The sequence below is a fragment of the Pyrus communis genome, chromosome 9 (genome assembly GCF_041283825.1).
Source record: "Pyrus communis isolate YQ-2024b chromosome 9, ASM4128382v1, whole genome shotgun sequence".
NCBI classification, from domain to species: Eukaryota; Viridiplantae; Streptophyta; class Magnoliopsida; order Rosales; family Rosaceae; genus Pyrus; species Pyrus communis.
Window position 1 is genome coordinate 13339088 of NC_142573.1, and position 23815 is coordinate 13362902.

Sequence of the window (23815 nt, forward strand, 5' to 3'; positions counted from 1 at the left end):
GGATGGCCATAGCCACCATCAAGGAAAACAGAGGGGAAATGAGGCTTTCACCACTGCACCTCTCTATTTTTGTTCCGACAAACTCAATCAAAACTCAACCCCAACGACCATTGTGGCCGGTGTGAAGTGGGGTTGACGGGAGCATAGTGCGGAGCCATGCTCGACACTGAAGTACGAGAAGAGAGAGGAGGAGAAAGACAAGAAAATAATGGATGTAGATAATAGTCGGTGACGAACTCACAGAAAAATTCTGCCAATGTTTTGTTTGGGTTCGTTGGAATTATATGAGAGCTGCAGTGCTGAATTGGGTTTGGGGTTATTGCGTTTAGAGATAGAAACACGTCTTTATTTTCTTTTTCTTTTTTATTTATTTTGGGGCAAATTAAAAAGTTTAGTGGAAAAAATTATTGAGTTAGGTGTAAATATAAAACAAATAAGTTCAAATAAACTTTCGCATCAGTTTATTATTCGTGTTAACATGCAAAAGAATTTCTATACACTTTGCAACATTCCACCGCATTACCAACTTAGGGGTGACTAAATTTCTCTCCATTTACTAGTTTTTGCGGTTCATCAATTCTAATTATTTGATTTTTATCTTTATATTTCTAATTTTCTTTTTTAATTTGAATCACATTATTATGACTGAATCCTTAAAAGACTTAGCTCATTCTTCCACTCCTTTAACTTTAACATAGATAATATGGTTTGTTAAAAAAAATATATGAGTGGTCACTTAGTACTACGATCTAGTAGTTTTTCTCTTCACTCGTAAGTAAGAAGTCTTAAATTCGATTCTCGCCGAAAGCAAATATGAATTATATTATTGTTAACTCACTATGAGGTTTAACATACATCTCTCTTTTAATGTAAATAATATCGTTTTTTCAAAAAAAAAAAAAAAAAAAAAAAAAAAAGACGGTAATGAGTCGCCTACTCTAGCTCTAGGGTTAGGATAAGGATGTCTCACTAGAATTTGATGCCATCGTTAGTCAACACATGAACCGTCGCGATGCTGCCACCTCAAGAATTGGCGGCAAAGGTTTGATGATAAACTCATCACTGCTTCCTCGCTTTGTTTGCACGCAAGCTTTTTTCAAGGCTTGGACCCGGCTTGGCTTAATGTTCTCATTACGAGCATATTACAAGCATAATTAGATAACTAATATCTTGCTCTTAACTTGAAGCTACATTGGCATAGTTATTTGTTCTTTTTTTTAACACAAGCGATATTATTGAACAAAATATTGAACTACAAACACGTTCAATTCTAAAATGATCTCATGTAGAAAAAAAAAATAATCTTAAACGTTTGAATTGCAAACAATTTCAATTCTAAAGTAACTTTAATCATAATTTTGACATGATCTCACAAAAAAATAACTACTCTTAAATGTTTGAACTGCAAACAATTTCAACTCTGACATGACTTTAATCATACGTGACAAATACAGAATATAAGACTTTTGAGGATTTCATTTCAACTATAATTTTTTTCTTTTTTCATTTCAAATATGGCTAATCATTCCAATTGCTTAATATAATCACATGTTTACGGTTAATGAGAGCATTTTAATCATGGAGGTTGACTTTGGTTTAAGAATGTTTGCGATGTAGCATTTCCCTAAAATCATTGACAAAACAAAGTTTTGGGCTTTTGGGCGCATGCTTCCCAAAGAATGAGAATAATTAGAAGAAAAAAAAAATTACTTTTAATTAACTAAGTGATTAGTGGAAGAAGCCGTGGGGCTGTCCAGAAGGAACTACAATATATGGCCACTGTCTGATCGTCACTCCCACGCGGACGCACAGAGAGACAGACAGACAGATTTTCTTTCTCCTTCCTCCTCCATCTTTCACTCTTTGATTTCACACCCATGAAAACATTTCCCAGCTGAAAAACTCGGGCTTTTCCGAATTCTGCGTTAAAATTTCAAAAATCCAATCTCTTTGGGTTTTCTGCTTTGTTTTTTAGTATGGTTTTTCTCACTCTCTCTCCACCCAACATGAAAGTTCGAAGATTGTAATTTTTGGATATTTTCAATGAAAGCTCATATCTGGGTCTGAGAAGATATCCCACCTTTCTGTCTTCTTTTCAGGTTTCTGCAGATTTCTCTGCTGTTTTTATTTTGCCTCTTGACTTTCTCAAAGGTATCAAGTATCAAGGCTCTGAAAACCCCATTTCAGATCCCCACTAACCTTGTGGTTTTCAGTTCCCACAATCCAATCTCAACCAAATTCGACTAACTTCAGTCTCTTTTGGTCTCTAATCAGACTTGGTAATCTGATATCTGACCCAAAAACTCCGGTTTTGTTTCTATAAACAAAACCCAGATCATCAAGTCTTCCATTTTTCTAGACTGTGGTCGAAAGTAGGAACTTGGGGTCTCAAAAAATGCAGGACCCTGCAACTTTTCAGCCCATGAAACCCCAATTTCCAGAGCTAGAGCAGCTGAAATGTCCGCGCTGTGAGTCCTCCAACACCAAGTTTTGCTACTACAACAACTACAACCTCTCGCAGCCGCGCCACTTCTGCAAGAACTGCAAGCGTTACTGGACCAAAGGCGGCGCTCTGAGAAACATCCCCGTCGGCGGTGGAAGCAGGAAGAACACGAAGAAATCGTCGTCGTCAGCTTCGAAACGCTCCTCATCGTCACTGTCGAGCTCATCAGCAGCAGCAGCTCAAAACCCGGATCCGCAGCCTGACCGGACCCGGGTCTGTGCCCCGAAAGTCGACCAAGACCGCGGGGTGATGGATATCTCAGGGAGCTTCAGCTCACTCCTGGCTTCAAATGGGCAATTTGGATCGCTTCTGGAGGGTCTGAATCCAAATGGGTCGGGTCTGAAACTGATGCAAATGGGTGATTATGGGGAGAACTTGGATGGTGCAGGTAATGGGTTGGATTCGGATCCGGGTCTGGGTTTGGAGGGCCAGGGCAATGGAAATCCGGAGAGCTATGTGGGGTTGCAAAACGGTGATTCTTCAACCTCGAGCTGTTGGAATGGGGGCAATGGGTGGCCTGACCTTGCGATTTATACACCAGGTTCGAGTTTTCAGTAGATATATTAAATAGATGATTATGCTCTTAATCTGCTTTTCTTAATGATAAATTTGCTACTTGTGATGAAAAGTGGAGCTGAATTATGACTCTAAATAGGCTTATTTACTAAGCTAAAAGCAGCTTCCCGAAAGCTTATAATTTTCTGATGTCGTAGAGGGTTTGAGAAAAACATCACAGAGCCATACCATTAGCATTCGAATGTGTAATGGTTTCTATTTTTCACTTTTGTGGGTGTGCGTGTGCGTGTGCGTGTGCGTGTTTTCTTATTTTATTTTATTTTATTCATATGTATCTGGAGTTATAGCCTCTAGTATTATTGATTTTGCGGGTTTTTCGCGAGATGGATTCAGATTCTAGTGTGTAACCGAGCACGTAATGAGATAAATTGGAGAGGGAGTTTGTTGTATGCATATGCCGTGATTGTGTGACGGGGCTTTTTCCAGATTGCCCAAATTGATCAAGGGGGAAGATGATTTGGATTCTATTGGCTTTCGGTGGTTCTGGCTTTAAGTCGCTTTAATTTGCAACCGCAATATCTCATTAGAAGACATTTGGACGGCTTCCCGCATCATTCTCATTTTTAAGCTAAAATGAGGGTCCTGTTATATAACTAAATAGGAAGCTTTTAAGACTTACTCCAACTCTTGAGTAAGTCTTAAAAGCTCAGATTTTAAGTTTTAAATTAATTGCAAGTTCTCTTATCCTTGAGCCAAATCTGGGTTTTGACACAAAACTCATTTTTAGGGCAAATTTAGGTTAGAATTTTTCCCTGAATTAGTGCGTTGATCCACTATATATGTGTGTTTTTTAGTTTTATATTTATAATTTCATTAACGCAACGGTTAAAATCTAAAATATTAAATATCAACGGTAAAGAAAAAAAATCTAAGAGCATCTCCAAAGGGGATGTCAAAATTGTCACATAGGCATACAACAGTAAAAAATGGCAGCAAACTCTCTTCAAATGAGCCTTCAGTTTCTTAGGTGGCGTTGAGTTAGATTTTAAGTTTTAAATTAATTGCAAGTTCTCTAATCCTAAGCCAAATGTGGGTTTTGACACAAAACTCATTTTTAGGGCAAATTTAGGTTAGAATTTTCCCCTGAATTAGTGGATAGATCCACTATATATGTGTATTTTTTTTAGTTTTATATTTATAATTTCATTAACGCAACGGTTAAAATCTAATATATCAAATTCAACGGTAAAGAAAAAAACTCTAAGAGCATCTCCAAAGGAGATGTCAAAATTGTCACATAAGCATACAACAGTAAAAAATAGCAACAAACTCTCTTTAAACGAGCCTTCAATTTCTTAGGTGGCGTTGAGTCAGATTTTAAGTTTTAAATTAATTGCAAGTTCTCTAATCCTAAGCCAAATGTGGGTTTTGACACAAAACTCATTTTTAGGGCAAATTTAGGTTAGATTTTTCCCTTGAATTAGTGGGTTGATCCACTATATATGTGTATTTTTTTTGTTTTATATTTATAATTTCATTTACGCAACGGTTAAAATCTAATATATCAAATTCAACGGTAAAGAAAAAAGTCTAACATGGAAAAATAATTATAAAAAAATCTCTGTGTTTCTTATTCTTTTAGTGTTTCAAGAATTTTTTGGTGTCAGTTTAGTGAATTTTAATTTATCGAACTCGAAATATTATTAAGTAAAATGTGCATAAAATTAAATTAAGATTGTCTGCATAATTTTTTTTTTTTAAATATAAATTACTTTAAGAAAAATTATTCTAAATTCATTCTTTAATAATCGCGGGCTAAAAATTTAGTCAATAAGGGTCGGAGCAAAAAAATTGTTCTTGATTAAAACCTAAATTTTTTAGGTTAAAAATTTTAGATTTTAACCCAAAGGTTGAAGATGGTCTAAGGAAAGGGATCTTTTTATTTATTTATTTATTAAAATGGGATTAGTTATGGTGCTTACACCACAACGTATTTTAACAATCTGAATCTTCTATTTTCAAGTTGCACCTTATAGATTATTCTAGCGAAATATTAGACAAATCGGAAATATTTGATGCATCTAATTAAGTTCAAAGAAATTGATGAATACTTTGTGCTCTATAAGACTATCTCCAATGGTTGGGCTAAAAGCCAAATATTTTAGCCCGGAAAATTTAGTTTTTAGCCTAAAAACAGTTTTTCTACTCCAACCGTTCTGGCCTAAAATTTTAGCTCGGAATCATTAAAGAATGAACATAGGCTATTTTTTTTGTTAAATTAATTTTTTTTGTTAAATAATATGTAGACTATCGTAAATTAATTTTATGAACATTTTAATCTAAAAAAATTTAAATTCCGATAAATATTGAGTGGAGTCCACTCCGATTTCTGGGCTAAATTTTAGGGTGAATTTGGCCTTAGTTTAGCATTTAGCATTTAGCCTAAATTTTACCCTTGGGTTGAAGTGGGTTTGGGGGGTAATTTGGCTTTTAGCCCACCATTGGAGTTGGTCTAAGACATTGAAATTTAATCGTGATAATCTATAAATCTATAAATCGAGACTCACAAAATAGACGGTCGGTTCGGATTGTTGAAGTTCGATGTGGAGTATGTCTCACAACTAATTCCTATTTTTTGAAATAGATGGAAATCCCTTTCCTTAATGGGCATATAAACAAGCAGAGAATAATATGTATAAGGATAAATAACACTATAATTATGAATTGGAATAAACAAAGATGAAGTAAAGGATAAGTAAGGAATCCAATTAACAACGTCTAATCTTGTTTTAATTTTTTTTATTAAATTTATAAACAGGCAGAGAATATACATATAAAGATAATAAAAAAAAAAATCACTATAATTATGAATTGGAATGACAAAGATGAAGGATAAGTCGCAATTAAAGATGATAAAATAGGCATAAAGTATAGAAGAATAAAACAAACTCACATTAATTTATTGATCATCAAGGTTACAAGGAAGCACTCTAAAGTTTGGATACAAGGACAACACTAAAAAAGAAAGCACTCAAGAGAGTAATTTACAAAATGAAATTCTTAAGCGTACACACATCTGAGCTAGATAGCTCTTTAAATAGAAAATCAAAAGCAAACTTAAGGACCAAGTGTCGCATAGGCAAAGGAGCAACATAAAGCAACCTACAACATTGGGCGGCATCTTCATTTTTTGAAATGGCACTGACTCAGCTTCATGTGGTTTCACAGAAAGATTCTTGAAAAAGCAGCACACCGGCAAACAGCTACGAGTACACGGGACAATTATTTGGGGAAAGAATAATTGTTGGCATCTAGATATCAGACAACATCTTTTCTTTTCTTTAACACTTTCTCTTTAATAAGACAAAAAGCATTTCATGCTTTACTTCTTTGGACAAATTGGAGGACAGATTCCATAGCAGTCATCTTCATTATCATCACCGAAATCTTCATCCATATTGTGCTGGAATGATGCGGCTTTAGACATTATTTCCTTGTCATCTAATCCGTCGAGTTCAAGAATTTTAAGAACTTTTATCTTTCAAATCTTTTTTTAAGCAAGAAGTGTTGGACTTGATCAAAGACTTAAGCTTTTCCGTCTTTGAGGATGATTCAGGGGTTGAGCAAGGTAGTTCAGCTACAACCTGCCTATGAGGCAAGATTCTTCTGGCTTTCAAAAATGTTGGCTTGAGATGATTAAGGTGGAATTTATCCCATCAACGAATAAAAAACATTTCTTTCAAGTTGGTGGACAAAATCCCGAGCACCATCATCATCTGCGAAACCATAATTCCATTTCAGAATCCATGGAAGTTCATAAATTATCATGAAACAAAGAAAAAGCTTCCTCTTTTTAGGATAATCATAATTCTCTTTTCTAAAGTTTTCTAGAAAATAATCAATTATTGATTGAGGCAAGTAATCCATATTAGGACCCCAAACAATAAATCACGTTCTAAACCAATTTGGTTCCTCTTTCAAAGATCTAAGGCAGAATTGGATAAACCAAGTATGGGAATAGCGGATGTTTTGAAAACATAGAATTACATCCCATGTTTTTTGGTAATCTTAGAAATTATAGCATCTAAGGCTCCAAAGAGGTTCTCCTTCATCCTCCCATCCAAAGTTCAAATCCAATTTCGAATGCTCTCCCTTATAATAAAGGCAGGGAGAAGGCCATTGTTAACAACCCTTTCAAGTGGACCATGGTAATTTTTCTGATAAACATAAACGATTCAGACTTATTAATATCTCCAAGACAAGTTGGTAAAAACACCATTGTGATCATATCCGTCATTTTCACAAGCCATGACAATCGTATGAACGACTTCTAATAGAAACATAATCAATTGATATTGTCACAAATATAGAAGTGAAACAAACAATATGATTGTATTCTCAAAAATTACGATACTAAAAGTTATTTCTCTGGAAGAATGAGGAAATAGCCCCTACCACATGCGATTACACTATAGCCCTGTTATGAGGCCTAGAGGCTCTAATTTTTGGGATTACCAAAAAGTATGGGATATAGTTCCATGTTTTAAGATATCCGTTATTCCTATACTTGGTTTCTCCAATTCCCTCTTAGATCTCTAAAAGAGGTTCTAAATTGGTTCAGAACGTGGTTTATTGTTTGGGGTCCTAATATGGATTACTTGCCTTAACCAATAATCGATTCTTTTGTAAAAAAAAAAACTTTAGAAAAGAGAATTTTGATTATCTTGAAAAGATGAAGCTTTTTCTTTGGTTCATGATAATTTATGAACTTCCGTGAATTCTAAAATGGGATTACGGTTTCGTAGAAGATGATTATGGTGCTTGGGAATTTGTCCCCCAACTTGAAAGAAATGTTTTTATTTGCTAGTGGGATAATGTCCACCTTGATCATTTCAAGCCAACATCTTTTAAAGCCAGAAGAATCTTGTCTCATAGGTAGGTTGTAGCTGAACTACCCTGCTCAACTACTGAATCATCTTCAAAGTCTGAAAAAGTATACGTCTTTGATCGAGTCTAGCTCTTCTTGCTCCAAGAAATATCTTAAAGATAAAGTTCTTAAAATTCTTGAACTCGACAGATTAGATGACGAGGAAATGGAATCTGAAGTCGCATCATCCCAGCACAATAGGGATGAAATTTTCAATGATGAAAATGAAGATAGCTGCTATAGAATCTGTCCTCCAATCCGTCCAAATAAGTAAAGCATGAAATGATTTTTCTTTGATTAAAGAGAAAGTGTGAAAGAAAAGAAAAGATGTCTGATATCTAGACGCCAACAATTATTATTTTCCTGAATAATTGTCCTTTGTTCTCATAGCTATTTGTCAATGTGCTTCTATTTCAAGAATCTTTCTATGAAACCACGTGAAGCTGAGTCAATGCCATTTCATAAAGTCAAGATGCCTCCCAATGTTGTAGGTTGCTTTATGGTGCTCCTCTGCCTGTGTGACGCCTGGTCCTTCAGTTTGCTTTTGATTTTTATTTAAAGAGCTATCTAGCTCAAATGTGTGTACACTTAAGAATTTCACTTTGTAAATTACTTTGTTGAGTGTTTTCTTTTTCAGTGCTACTCTTGTATCCAAACTTTGGAGTGCTTCCCTGTAACCTTGAAGATCAATAAATTAAGGTGAGTTTGCTTTATTCTTCTCTACTTCATGCCTATTTTATCATCTTTGATTGCAATCTTTACTTATCCTTTACTTCATCTTTGTTTATTCCAATTCATAATTATAGTGTTTTTATCTTTGTACATATATTCTCCGTCTGTTTATAGATTTAATACAAAATTAAAGCAAGATGAGATGTTTTTAATTACTCTAACGTTTATAGGGCCATATTTGGTCTTGCTCATACAAGCTTGATTCAGGTGTTGTTTTTCTGAAAGAATTCATTCCGAAAAGGTTAGGCCTAAGGGAGTCGACACTCATTTGGGGACATAAACATAACAAGGGGCCAATTTATTTTAATTGTTACCCGAACTTTTCAGTGTCGTTATCCGACCCTAGAATTTTGAAAACCCTTACCTTAGGCGTGGATGTCCAAGGGTATAATATAGACATGTGTTGATGATTCGATATTTTGTTTGTCCATCAATGTTCCATTCAACAATTGATCGTCCATCATAATGCACCTTTTCACCCGTATCATTATCCTCAAACTGAAGATCCACTTGAGTTGGCCTAGGATAATAATTTTTTAAAATGGGTGTTCTTGTGACTCGGTGTCCTTATTTTATCCTATTCACTTGTGGGTCTAAGGTTGACTCGGCAAATTGCTTTTCCAAATCAACAATTTATGTCTCTGTAATGATTGAGATGTTTAACTCAGTTAACTTCATTGAGCTCAATCGTTTTGCCAATGCATCAACAAAATTATCATCTGTTAGGGGTTTTCTTATCTTATATATATATATATATATATATATATATATTTTTTTTTTTTTTACAAAGTGAAAATTAAACGTACAAACAACTAAGCTAAGAAGCCTTATAAATAGAAAACTAAAAGCAAACTGAAAGACCAGGTGTCACAAAAGCTGAGGGGCACTATAATGCAACCTTGCACATTAGGCGGCATCTTTACTTTATAAAGTGGATCTAACTCAGCTTCAGGAGGTAGAACAGAAAGATTTTGAAAATGCAGCACATCGACAAAAATCTACAGGAATCAAAGACAATTATTCAATTGTTAACGTCTAGATATTAGACAACGTCTTAACTTTTCTTTATCATTCTCTTTTATCAGATAACCACTTTCACTTTTATCAAGGAAAAGCATTTCATACTTTATTTCTTTGGACGGATAGGAGGATAGATTCCAAAACAGTCGTCTTCATTGTCATTTCCAAAGTCTTCATCCATGTGATTCTAGGACGCGACTTCTGACTCTATATTCTCATCATCTAAGCCGTTGAGTTCAAGAATTTGCAAAACCTTTTCCTCCATATCTTTTTTAGAACAAGAAAGGCTGGATTCGATTAAAGACTTAGGTTTTTTAGTCTTTTTAGATGAATTAGGGATAGAACAAGGTAATTCAACTACAGACTACCTGTCAGGCAGGATTTTCCAGGCTTTGAAAGATGATGGCTTTAAATGATTGGAATTTATCCCACCAGTGAATAAATATTTTTCTTTCAAGCTAAGGAACAAAATCCTAAGCATTTTCATCATCGTCGACAAAATCATAATGCTATTTCAGGATCCAAGGAAGTTCATATATCATCATGAACCATAGAAATTGTTTCCTTTGTTCAGGATAATCAGAGTTTTCTTTTATAAAATTATCTAGACAAGAATGAATAATTGTCTGAGGCAATTAATCAACATTAGAACCTCAAACAATCAACCAAGTTTGAAACCAATTTGGGACTTTTTTCAGAGATTCGAGACGGAACTAGATAAACCAAGTGTGAGAGTAGTGAATGTTTTGGAAACATAAAACTATGTTTCACGCCTTTTGGTAATCCTAAAAGTTGTAGGCTTTATGACTCATATGAGGACTAGAGTGCAAGCGAATGTAGTTGGGGTTATTTCCCCATTCTTTCAAGGAGATGGCTTTTAATATCTGAATTTTGGAGAAAGTAATCATGTTGTTTGATTCACTTCTATATCTATGAACAATATCTAATTCAGATTCAATCAGAATTCTCTCATACCAATATCTTGACTTATAAAAAGGACGAATGTGATCACGATGGTTCATCAACTTACGTATGAGATAAAGATAAATATGAATCCTCTATGTCTATTAGAGCAATGGCTTTTCCTTGCCTTTATTATAAGGAAGAGCAGTTGAAATTGGGTTTGGATTTGCTTGGGAGGGAAAAGAAGAACGCTTCTGAATAAGTGGAACTACTTCTAAAGAGAGCTAGGGCTTGCTCCTTCTTCTTCATGTTTGCCCTATTAAAATTCATGCGTTAAAAAGTTAGGCAATGATTTTGATTCATCCTTAATATATTCAATATCAAAATCATTGCCAAGGATCCTTAATATATTTGTTTTGATGCTAAGTTTTTAAAATCTTTCAACAAAATATCCTTGGCAACCTTACAATCCACCTTAATCAAGAAATGCTTGTTAAGAAGATGACTTTCAAATATTATGGTTGCATGAATGATCGATAAAAGTTTCTTCTTAACAGTAGAATAGTTATTTCTAAGTTGGCTTCCAAACTCAAGAAGTTAAAATGAACTAAGGATTATTTGCCATCTTGGGTCCTTAGGACTCCTCTATAACCTTCGTCAAAACCATTAGTTTCAACAATCTTGAAAGCTTATGGATTTGCTAAAACTGGATATAATAGTTCTTTGACTTTTTTTTTTTTTCAAAAGTCTTACTGCTCGAGTTTGTTGGTCAAGTGCACTTTGCAAGCATTGAGAAGTTTTTGAGAAGTATTTGGTGGGCACAACTCCTTCATTTATATACATTAGGTCTGCTCCAAAATTAATGAGTGTTTATATTGAAAACCTAAAAGTCTTGTTAACAACAAAAGTAATCATATAATACCATTTTTGAGAAATTACCTTGTCGATGCTGCTACATATTTCAAATGTTGAGATGCTATTGTTTGGGTCAGTTGGTTTCAAGACTGGTTGATACTCTGGAGGCTTATTCTTCTTCCTTTCTACAAGGTCATCTATCAGATGTTGAAACTCGCTTTCAGTTTCAGTTTTATTGTCTTAACTCCGAACGTAAAGGCCAAACATCATCTAAAAAACCTTTTAGGAAAACCACGAGATTTCACAAAAAATATTCGAAAAATATTCCACATAGATCCTCAAAACCTTATAGGACATTTCCAAATGAAAAATACATCCTAGTAAACAAGAAGGAGGGAAGAAATGATCGGATCAAAAACCCCTTGTTTGCTATAAGTGTGGAAAGTTGGACATATGAGACCTCAATGTCAGATGAAAGAAAAGATTAATGACCTAAATCTCGATGAAGGTCTGAAGAGACAATCGTGCCAGTTAATGCTAAAATCTTTTGATTCTGAAGAAAACAAAAATAAAGTTACAGTCCTTGAAGATAAACTGTTTACATCAGAAACTTGAGCAATAAGACTTTTGAAAATAAAAGTCAAAGAACTACTGTGTCTAGCTTTAGCAAATCCAGAAGCTTTCAAGATTGTAGAAATTGATGCTTCTGACGAAGACTATAGAGGAGTCATGAAGCAAATGACCTAATACGGCAGAGAATCCTTAGTTCGTTTTACTTCTGGAGTCTAGAAGTAAGCTTAGAAAAACTATTATACTATTCAGAAAGAATTTTTATTGATATTTCATGCAATCACAAAATTTGAAAGTGATCGTCTTATCAAGCGTTTCCTGATTAACGTGGATTGTAAGGCCCCAAGGATATTTTGTTGAAAGATGTTAAAAACTTAGTATCAAAACAAATATTTGATAGATGGCAAACAATCTTGTCAGCATTTGATTTTGATATTAAATATATTAAGGGTGAATCAAACTCTTTGCCTGACTTTTTAGCGCGTAAATTTTTGTAGGGTAAACATGAAAAAGAAGGACCAGGCCTTAGCTCTATCTAGAAGTTACGCCTCTAAAGGGTTCTTCTTCTTCCTCTAAGGCAAATCCAAACCTATTTCAACTACTTTCTTTATAACAAAGGTAGGGAAAAAGCCATTGCTGACAATTCTTTCACTTGGTCAATGGCAATTCCTCTGATGAATATAGAGGATTCAGATTTATCTTTATCTCCTAGGCAAGTTGGTGAAAAATATCATCATGACCACATTCATCCTTTTTATAAGCCAAGATATTGGTATGAGAGAATTCTGATTGAATCTGAATTAGTTGATGTTGTTCATAGATACATAAGTGAATTTAACAACATGATTGCTTTCTCCAAAATTCATATACTGAAAATCATCTCCTTGGAAAAATGGGAAAATATATCCTACGACATTCAACAGCACTCTAACCTTGATATGAGTCCTAGAGGCTACAATTTTTTGGATTACCAAAAGACGTGGGACATAGTTCTATGTTTCCAAAACATTCGTTATTCTCACACTTGGTATATCTAGTTCCACCTTAGATCTCTGAAAGAGATCACAAATTGGTTTTGAACTTGGTTTATTATTTGGGTATCTAATGTCGATTATTTGCCTCACACAAATGAAACTTTTTCTGCGGTTCATGATAATATATCAACTTCCTTGGATCCTGAAATGGGATTGTAATTTTGTTGACGATGATGAAAATGCTTGGGATTTTGTTTCACAGCTTGAAAGAAAAATATTTATTCGCTAGTGGGATAAATTTCATCTGGATCATTTAAAGCCATCATCTTTCAAAGCCTAGAAAACCCTGCCTGATGGGCAGCCTGTAGCTAAGTTATCTTATTCTACCTTTGATTCATCCAAAAGATTGAAAAACTTAAGCCGTTAATCGAAACCACCCCTTCCTGTTCTAAAAATAAAATAAAAATTGAAGAAAAAGGTTTTGAAAATTCTTGAACTCAATGGCTTAGATGCTGAGGATATGGAGTCAGAAGCCGCGTCATCCCATCATCACATGGATGAAGACTTCAGAGGTGACAACGAAGGAAACTCTTTTGGAATCTGTCATCCTATTCGTCCAAAGAAATAAAGCATGAAATGCTTTTCTATGATTAAGTGATTCTCTGATAAAAGAGAAGGTGATAAAGAAAAGTTAAGATGTTGTCTGATATCTAAACCTCAACGATTATTCTCTTCTTGAATAGTTGTCCTTGGTTCTTGTAGATTTTTGTCGGTGTGCTTCTTTTTCAGAATCTTTATGTTCAACCTCGTGAAGCTGAGTCTCCACTTCATAAAGTGAAGATGCCACCCAATGTGCAAGGCTGCTTTATAGTGCCTTTTTGCTTTTACGACACCATCTTTCAATTTGCTTTTAGTTTTCTGTTTATAAGGCTTCTTAGCTCAGTTGTTTGTGCACTTAATTTTCACTGTGTAAAATATTCTCTTTGAGTGCTTCCTCTATTGAGTGTTATCTTTGTACCAAAACTCTGAAGTGCTTCCTTGTAAGTTTGGGGATCAATAAATAAAGGAAATTTTTATTTGAACTCAAATAATCTCTTTGTACACCCAATTTACTCTCTACACTAATATTATTTTTTACTAAACTAAAAATATCTCTTTAAATCCAAATTTATTACCTAAACTACCCTCACAAACCCTATTCAATATATAAATTTATATTTACACCCATTCAAAAATATAAAAAAAAAAAAAACCACATAATTCATTAAACTTTTAAACTTTCTGGGCTGAAATATTTACTTATGCAGTAACATACATGTGAATGATTTCTCATGCACCGAGTGATATTATCAATCAAAATAGGCTTTTGGGTTATTTGTCTCAATGCAGTAGATCCTCAAAACCATATATATGTCGTAGAGTTCAACATTTTTTATTTGAAAATGATGGTTCAATCTGTAATAGTCTAGTAACAACATGTTTGGCTCAGTTGAAACCTCTAAAACTGTGTCTCCAATAATAAAGGATCCAAGGGAAGTAGGAACTTCATGAAGAAACCAAAGGAAAACGGAAGAATGGTTTTACTGAATAATCCTCTTCTCATTTACTAACTTAATTATTGCACTTACATTTGGGATATATATCAAAGCCATGTACAAAACTTTCTCTAACAACCTGTAACAAATATAACAACCTAACCAAAACTATACAGGTGTAACAAGAATAATTGGCTGCCTAAACTATATGAACTATCATGACTTGGCATCTTTATCTTTACACCCCCTCAACCTGAGCTTGGAAAGACTAGGAGTTCCAAGAGAAAGCTTGGATTGAAGAAAGAGAAACCGATTCTTAGACAAAGATTTAGTGTGAATATCAGTTATCTGGTCCTAGCTGCAAACATACTGAACTTTAACCAGATTTGCAAGAACCAGCTCCCTTATATAGTGGTAATCAATTTCCATATGTTTGGTTCTTGCATGAAAGATAGGATTTGATGCAATGGAGATGGCAGAAATGTTATCACACCAAATGGTAGGTTTAACAGAGGAAGAGAAACCAAAATCTCTGAAAACTTTACAGATCAATGTAACTTCAGCTGCAGTGTGAGCTAGAGAATGATATTCAGCCTCAGTAGAAGAACAAGCTACTATATGCTACTTTTTAGCACTCCGGTTCACTAAGTTTGATCCAAGAAACACATAAAATCCATGATCTCCTATCAAAAATGCAGCTAGCCCAGTCTCCATCAGAGTAAGCTGATAGAGTGAGAGGGCCTTTATGAAACCATATACCATGTGAAGATCTTCCTTTGAGAAATCTGAGTATTCTCTTTGTAGCTTGCAGATGTAACTCAGTTGGAGTATGCATGAATTGGCATACTTGATTAACTGCAAATGAGATATTAGGCCGAGTCCACTGTTGGCCTCCCACAATGAATCTATACTCTATTGGATTTTCCAAAGTTGTACCACTATGATCCAATTTGGCAGTTCCAAGAGGTGTAGAACAAGGCTTCACACCCTTCATTTTTGTCTTTTGTAACAAGTCCATCAGATATTTGCCCTGATGTAGAAAGAGTCCCTCTTTGGTTCGTTGAACTTCAAGACCCAAGAAATAATGTAAGGAACCTAAGTCCTTTATAGGGAACAAAGAACTCAGTTTCTTGATGAATAGATTACACACTGATCAATCTAGACCACTGACCAATATGTCATCCACATATACAAGGACAATAACAAGAACTGGAACCTTGAGAACAAAGAAAGATGCATAAGATGATGATTGAGTGAAACCAAGAGAATTAAGAGCTTGAAACAATTTATCAAACCATGCCCTTGGAGCCTATTTGAGTCCATACAAGGACTTTTTGAGTTGACACACATGATTTGGAAAGTTTAGATTACTGAAACCAGGTGGCTAATGCATGAATACTTCTTCTTTTAAATCATCATGAAGAAATGCATTACTAATATCAAGTTGATGCAAAAACCAATTAAATTGCTAAGCAAAAGTTAACAAAATTCTGATAGTGACAGGCTTTGCCACAGGACTAAAGGTTTCTTGATAGTCCAGACCCTCTTTTTTATGAAAACCTTTGACAACAAGTCGGGCTTTATACCTATCAATGGTTCCATCACTGTTCTTATTGATTCGAAATACCCACTTACATCCTATAACATTCTTGGATGAAGAAGAATGAACCAGAATCCATGTTCCACTTGATTGGAGGGCATTAAATTCATCTTGCATGGCTGATCTCCACTCAGCAAATTTAGAGGCCTGATTATAGGTTGTTGGTATATAATCAAGAGAGGATGATAAAGGGTGTTTGGTAGCAATGTAAGCTTTAGGCTTAAAAATGCCATTCTTTGATCTAGTAATCATAGGATGAATGTTTTGGATTGGTAAAGATGGAGAAGATGAGTGAGATTGTAAAGAGCTAAAATTGTGTAGTGATACAAATTCACTAGATGTATGAGCATTTAAAGAATGATTGATGGAGTGAGAACGTGGTAAGATAGATTGGGAATTGGAAATGGGAAATTGCAGGTCAATAATAGAAGAGACATTAGGGATAGAATCAGAAGTTGAAGCTGACTTGGTAGTAAAGGGAAAAGACTTCTCATCAAATAAGACATGACATGCCGAGAGTTGTAGACTATGTCAATGGTCATGTCTAAACACCTATAACCCTTATGTTGTAAACCATACCCAAGGAAAACACACTGCTTGCTTTTGCCATCAAGTTTAGAGGTGACATAAGGTTTTAACCATGGGTAACAACTACACCCAAAAACCTTTAGCTTAGTATAATCTGGTAATGTATGAAATAATAACTCTCATGGAGATTTTGCAAGACCAGAAATGGGCAACCTGTTAATCTAGTAGCAGTGGATAAAGCTTCAACCCAATAAACTTTAGGAACATTAGAAGCTACTAACAATGTTCTGGCTATTTCTACAAGATGCATATGCTTTCGTTCTACACATCCATTCTGTTCAGGTGTATGTGGGCAACTGAACTGATGAGAAATTCCATGCAAATTAAGATAAGACTGAAAAGAAGCACTAGTGAATTCACCCCCTAGGTCAAAACATATAGCCTTTATTTGATTACCAACAAATTTTTCCACATAGTTCTTGAAAGTTACAAAGGTAGAATACACCTCAGATTTTCTTCTCAAAGGAAAGAATCAAATATATCTGGTGTAATCATCTACTAACAGCAGGTAATACTGAAAACCATTCACAGAAGTTACAAGGGCAAGTCCTCATACATCACAATGAACTAAAGTTAGACTATGGGATGTGGATGAACCAGCAGGGTGAAAAGGCAGTTTATGGTTTTTAGTTATAGCATAATCCGAACATAAAAAGTCAACTGAGGATTTACCTTGCAGTGCAAGCTTATTACCAGAAATCACTTTTTCGAAAAATATTGGAGGAGGGATAACCTAATCTACTATGCCAAATCTTCACTAGAGCTTTAATACTAACAAATGTTGATGAAGAAATTGAAGAAGAGGTATCATTTGAAGTAGAGCTTTGCAAAGGATAGGATTCATCTCAAACTAGTCCCCGCAAAAGCATATTCCCTGTAGAACAATCCTTTACAAGGGATCCATCAGAATCAAGTGTCAATGAACATGAATTGTCTTTGACAAATTGAAAAACAGACGACAAGTTGGGCTTCATTTGAGGAACATGAAGTACATTTTTCAATTTAAAAGAAGTACTAGGAGTATGTAACAAAGATGAACCAATATGGTTGATGGATAACCTTTACCATCACCAATATACACTTTATCTTCACCCGTGTAAGGGGATGGAGAAGAGAAGTTGGAGATGTCATTGGTAATGTGAGAAGTTGCACCATAATCAATGAGCCAGGAAGAAGGAGATGGCTTTGATGTATAATGCACACACATTACAGCAAGCTTTGCTAGAGGGATTTTACCAGAAATTTCTGGATTCATGTGATCAAAGCAATCTATGGCCTCATGACTTGTATTTCCACAGATCTAGCAAGAAATACAAACACCAGAGGAAAAAGAACCACGAAAGTTGTAATTATGACCACGATTGGAACCAGAAGTGAAGCCAGAATTGTAGTTGCCCCGATTATTGCCTTTATTGCCCCGATTGTCGGAAAATCGATTGTTCCTGCCATGATTGGAGTTATTTTGAAAAGAGTTGTGAAGTGGTGGATGTTGAGCAGCAAATGCTTGAGGTGGTGCAGGAAGAAAAGGTGGTGAAGCTTGGACCGAGAGAGCACGAAACGGTTTAGTGGTTGCAGATGAGGTAATTTTCTTCCTTCGATTCATGGAAAGCTCTTTTGTAAGTAACAATCCATGTAATTCACCAAGAGATGTTGAAGAGAGACGGAGCATGATAGAATCAATGAAGGATTTGAACTCATCAGGAAGACCAGCCAGTGTAGCAGCAATAAGATCAAGGTCTAAAACAGAAGCTCCCGCTGCAGTGAGGGAATCAAAAATATCCTTGATCTGTTGCAGATAGTTGGCTATTGATTGGGAGCCCTTCTGAATACACTGAAAACAAGAACGAAGCTAATGAATATGAGCATCAAAAACACCTCCAAAACGCTGTTCAAGTTTGAGCCACATATCTCTGAACGAAGAAACACCAATAGTAAATGGAATGACTTCCTCAGAGAGTGTTGAATTGAACCAAATGAGAAGATTCTGATCCTTCTCATACCAGCTCTTGAAAGCAGGATTGATCGATCGATATGGTAAAAACGGCGCCGAACAAGGCTCAGTTCCATCAATAAGTCCAAGAAGCTTGTAGTGACGAAGAATTGGGGCAAAAAGAGCACACCGTGGCAGATAATTCGAATGCTTGAGCTTGATCAGCACCATGCTACTGATGTTTTGAATTGTAAGAGAAGTGTAGGATTGGGACGAATTAGGGTTTGGAAAGGAAGAATTGGGATTTTGAGTCGAAATCGGAGAAGATGATTCATTAGGTGACGCCATCAGAGATCAAGATTAAGAAGACAAAAAATCAAGATCGGAGAACAACAACAGTTAATTTCTTATAGATTGGAGATCAATCAAGAGATCGGAGAAGCACAGCTGAAGAGACTAAGATCGAAGAGTGTCGTGAGGCGGTGGCAATGGATACCACGAAGAAACCAAAGGAAAACGGAAGAATGGTTTTACTGAATAATCCTCTTCTCATTTATTGACTTAATTATTACACTAAAGACATGTACAAAACTTTCTCTAACAACCTATAACAAATATAACAACCTAACCAAAACTATACAGGTGTAACAAGAATAATTGGCTGCCTAAACTATATGAACTGTCATGACTTGGTATCTTTATCTTTACTTCACTTGTAGAATACCAACTAGAGGTGCATGATGAAATGACTAAGTCAGTGAATGTTGTTCTTGCAAAGGCGAAGGATATTTGGCCAATTGTACAATCAGGATTTGTGAATGAAGTACCGAAGACTTTGAGGTAACACATTATTTTCTATCGTTAATCTATTGCTAATTTGTTTTCCCTAAAACATGAGAGAATAGACAAAATAAAACGAAATTTTCTCTTCAGGCACCAAAAATATATGCATGCTTTGAGATTATGCATTTATAGCATCTAGTCAGGAGACTGAGCTGGTTTAACGGGATCATCCACCAAGGGAATGTCTAATATATAATTCGAATATGCTGTTAAAGGGATCATCAGGCCTGCTTTGCATGTGAAGATGGAAAACCTGGCAATGCGGCTGAGTTGTTTGGGAGGGTTTCGCAAAAAATAAAGGTGAATCGTTATAGTGAGGCACTTAATGATCTTAAGCCGCTATAGAGGCACACCCAACAGTATTAGAAGCATATTATCGGTCATCTGTTATTCATTAGAACGATATGCAGATACTTTTTAAATAATTACCATTCTAACATAATAAATTTGGTTTCGTTGAAAACTGTTCCATCATATGTAATTTCTATTTGAAGTTTTGGAGAAAATTAGAATGTTACAAGTAATTATTGACTCTATCAAATTTACGAAAACAAAACTTGCATAAATCAATTTATAGTTTAGTTTGAAGATTCAAAACTTCAAAATCATCATTCATGGGTCAACAAAAGCTTGTTTTTCTCTATAAGAGAGTCTTAGGGTTTTAGGTCATAGTGAACGAAGGATAACGGTTGTATGAAGGTAGAGTTTGATTATTGGATGGGTTTATTGATAAATTTTAGTTTTGTTGTTAATTTGATCTTGTATTTGATGGTAATTATGCAATAGGTTAAAGAAGATAATTCACATTTAAAATTTAAGTTGGATGTAGAGAGAAGTTATATGGGTTCAAATAAAATTTCCCATAAATAAATATGAGTCTACTTTATCTATATCTACTTTATGTCTATTTTATCTTTTCTAATCGCAGTTTTTAATTATCCTTTACTTCACCTTCCTTTGTCTGTTCCAAGTTTTTTTACCTTCCTCATCCCTCAGAGTTTGAATGTTGAGTTGGAAATAATTAGGACCAGTACATAAGAAATAACAATCAATATTCGTAGCCAAATGTTTGCATAAGTTACATCAAAAATCGAAGAGAAGTATGTACCCTACACCTGCGAGGAGCTTCCAAAGTTTTGCTAAGATTGTCTGAACACTGATGAAGGGAATAAACAATTGCCAAGGTATATGATCGACTGCGAGGAGCTTCCAATGCTTAATAGAGGGAGGAGTTATGTTTTGTTTGGTTTGATTGTGTTGATTTTCTTTGTTGTGTTTTTGTATTTCATCATGAAAGTGATTACAATGTACAACCCACATAAATAGGGAGAAGGCCTTCCTTAATTTACACCACAACAGATGGCTTAGGGAAGGCAAAACAACAATACTGAAATTAGGGCATTGGCTCTATGATTAAGGGGAGTTGACAACCTAGACTCCTAAACACAAGGAACCCGGTTATTAACCTCCTGGGGAACAACCAATACTCAGGCAGACACAAGCTTGAACAGTTGACAAAGCCTCTTAATACCTAATAACACGGAAGCCATCCTAATATCTAGGAAACCCTAATAACCACTGGTACTTCCAATACTCCCCCTCAAGCTGGATCCAGGAGATTTATGGAGCCAAGCTTGGACAGAAGACGTTGAAACTAATGCGAGGCCAAGGGCTTGGTTAAGATGTCGGCCAGTTGGTCAATGATGCGGGTGTAGTGTGTCTGAATCACCTGTGACTGAACTTGTTCCCGAATGTAGTGGCAATCAACTTCAATGTGTTTCGTCCTCTCGTGGAACACTGGGTTGGATGCAATATGCATTGCAGCCTGGTTATCACAAAATAAGGACATAGGAAGTGTGGTTGGTTCACCCAAATCACACAGAAGACCCTTCAACCATATCAATTCACATGCAGTTGAAGCCATGGCACGATACTCGGCTTCTGCACTTGACCTAGCGATGACAGTTTGCTTTTTACTCTTCCAGGTGACCAGGTTCCCACCTACAAATGTGCAGTAGCCAGTAGTGGACTTACGATCGATGGCGTTGTCTGCCCAATCAACATCGCAATACCCCATGATTTGGGTATTTTCATTCTTCTTCATGATGATACCTCGTCCCACAGAACCTTTCAAGTAACGTAGGATCCTTTTAACAAGATTCAGATGTTCGAGTGTTGGGGATTGCATGAATTGGCTCACGACACTCACAGAATGAGTGATGTCGGGTCTGGTGATGGTTAGATAAATCAACTTACCCACCAGCCTCTGATAATAGCTGATATCCGTGAGTGGCGTGCCATCCAAGGTAGGTTTCATTTTGTTGTCGAGAGGGGTGATGGCAGGTTTTGCATCGATCATGTTGGCTTCCTTGAGTAAGTCCAGGACATACTTCCGTTGGTTAAAGAATAGTCCTTTGTGAGAGGTTGCCATTTCTATACCAAGGAAGTACTTCAGGATTCCAAGGTCTTTGATTGCAAACCTTTGTCTGAGAGATTGTTTCAGGTTGTAGATCTCGTCAGGATTATCCCCCGTGATTATCAAGTCATCGACATAGATCAGTACAACCAGTTTGCCCACTGCTCCAGTTCGAACAAAGAGTGAGGAATCTGCATTGCTACTTTTGAAACCAACGCTGATGAGTACTGAGCTTAACTTGGCATACCAAGCTCGGGGAGACTGCTTCAGCCCATAGATAGATTTGTGCAATTTGCACACTAAGTCAGGTTCATTGCTTTGGGGATGCCCTGGTGGCAACTTCATGTAGACTTCTTCTTGGAGATCGCCGTGCAAGAATGCATTTTTTACGTCCGTTTGGTACATGGACCACCCCTTGTTTACAGCCACAGACAATAGAACCCTGACTGAGTTCATTTTTGCCACCGGTGCAAATGTTTCTTTGTAGTCCACATCAAACGTTTGAGTGAATCCCCGAGCCACCAACCTTGCTTTGTGTCTCTCAATCGATCCATCTGAATTGAATTTGAACTTGTAGATCCATTTACAGCCCACGGCTTTCTTGCCTTTTGGAAGTTTGGTGATGGTCCAGGTTTTGTGTTGGTCTAGGGCTTGAAGTTCTTCATTCATTGCCTTCTTCCACACTCCTTGGCTGTTGGCATCATCAAAACTCTGAGGTTCACTATATCGTGAAATGCTACTTAGGTAGGATGCATGTTCATGTGTCACTCTTCTGTACGTCACATAGTTGGAGATGGGATGTGTGGGTTTGTAGGTGACAAAGTCTTGAAACCTTGTGGGAAGTTGTCTCGCACGCATTGGATTTCGGCGTGGAGCAGGAGTAGGTGTCTCACATCCATTGGCACCTTGAATTTCAGTGTGAGTATCATCTTGGTTGTCCCCACCTTCGTGCAGTGTATCTCCTGAGGTGCAGCTGTCAATGTCACCATCTGTGACTTCATGGTTGTGACCTTGTTCTGATGAGGCTTCAAGCTCGACGTTTGGCAGTGGGAACACATCTAAAATACTACTATCCCCTTGGCTTGTCATTTCACATTGTTTGCCAAAAAAAGGGTTAGTTTCATGGAATTGAACATCTTTGGACACAAGTAATCTCCTCAGTTGAGGATTATAACACTTGTATCCCTTTTGTGAAGAAGAGTAACCAAGAAATATACATTTAGCAGCTCTGGGATCTAGTTTGTCTCGGTGATGAGATTGAATGTGGACAAAACATATGCAGCCAAAAACCCTAAGATGTGAGAGGTCGATCTTGCTTCCTTTCATCACTTCAAGAGGGGACTTGAACTCCAAGACTCGGCTGGGGAGTCTATTGATGATATAAGCAGTTGCCGTAACCCCTTGAGACCAAAATCTCTTTGGTACATTCATTTGTAACATTAGAGCTCTAGTTTTTTCAAGCAAGTCACGGTTTTTTCGTTCGGCAACACCGTTTTGCTAAGGTGTACCAACGCAACTTGTTTGGTGCATAATGCCATGAGTGCTTAAATAATGTTTCATGATATGAGATGTGTATTCGGTACCATTATCAGATCTGAGAGTTTGGATTTGAGAGGAGAAATGGTTTTTAACAAGGTTATGGAAGTCTTTGAACACTTCCATTACTTCATGCTTATACTTTAAAAGATATAACCATGTGACTCGAGAGAAGTCATCCGCAAAGATCACAAAGTACTTATAACCATCAAAAGATTCATTAATAGGTCCTCATACATCAGAATGGACTAGTTCAAAACATCTACTAGTTCTGGACAATGAAGATTTGAAAGGTAACCGAGTGGCCTTAGACAAATGGCAGGTTTCACATGAGGTTACATCCTTTCCTAGATTTGGAAACAAGGTC

At 36.1% G+C, this 23815-nt stretch overlaps 1 protein-coding gene and 1 long non-coding RNA gene across 2 annotated transcripts; both read left to right on the plus strand.

Moving 5' to 3' along the window:
* The first annotated feature begins 1496 nt into the window (after positions 1-1496).
* LOC137739852 (dof zinc finger protein DOF3.1) lies at positions 1497-3468 on the plus strand. Its single transcript, XM_068479575.2, has one exon. The coding sequence runs from the start codon at positions 2396-2398 to the stop codon at positions 3059-3061; it is 666 nt and encodes a 221-aa protein (XP_068335676.1). The 5' UTR covers positions 1497-2395; the 3' UTR covers positions 3062-3468.
* Positions 3469-8353: 4885 nt separating this feature from the next.
* On the plus strand, positions 8354-14082 carry LOC148694287 (uncharacterized). The gene is made up of 2 exons (XR_015966948.1): positions 8354-8645; positions 12524-14082. It is a non-coding gene; the product is annotated as an uncharacterized LOC148694287 (long non-coding RNA).
* The last annotated feature ends 9733 nt before the right edge of the window (positions 14083-23815 follow it).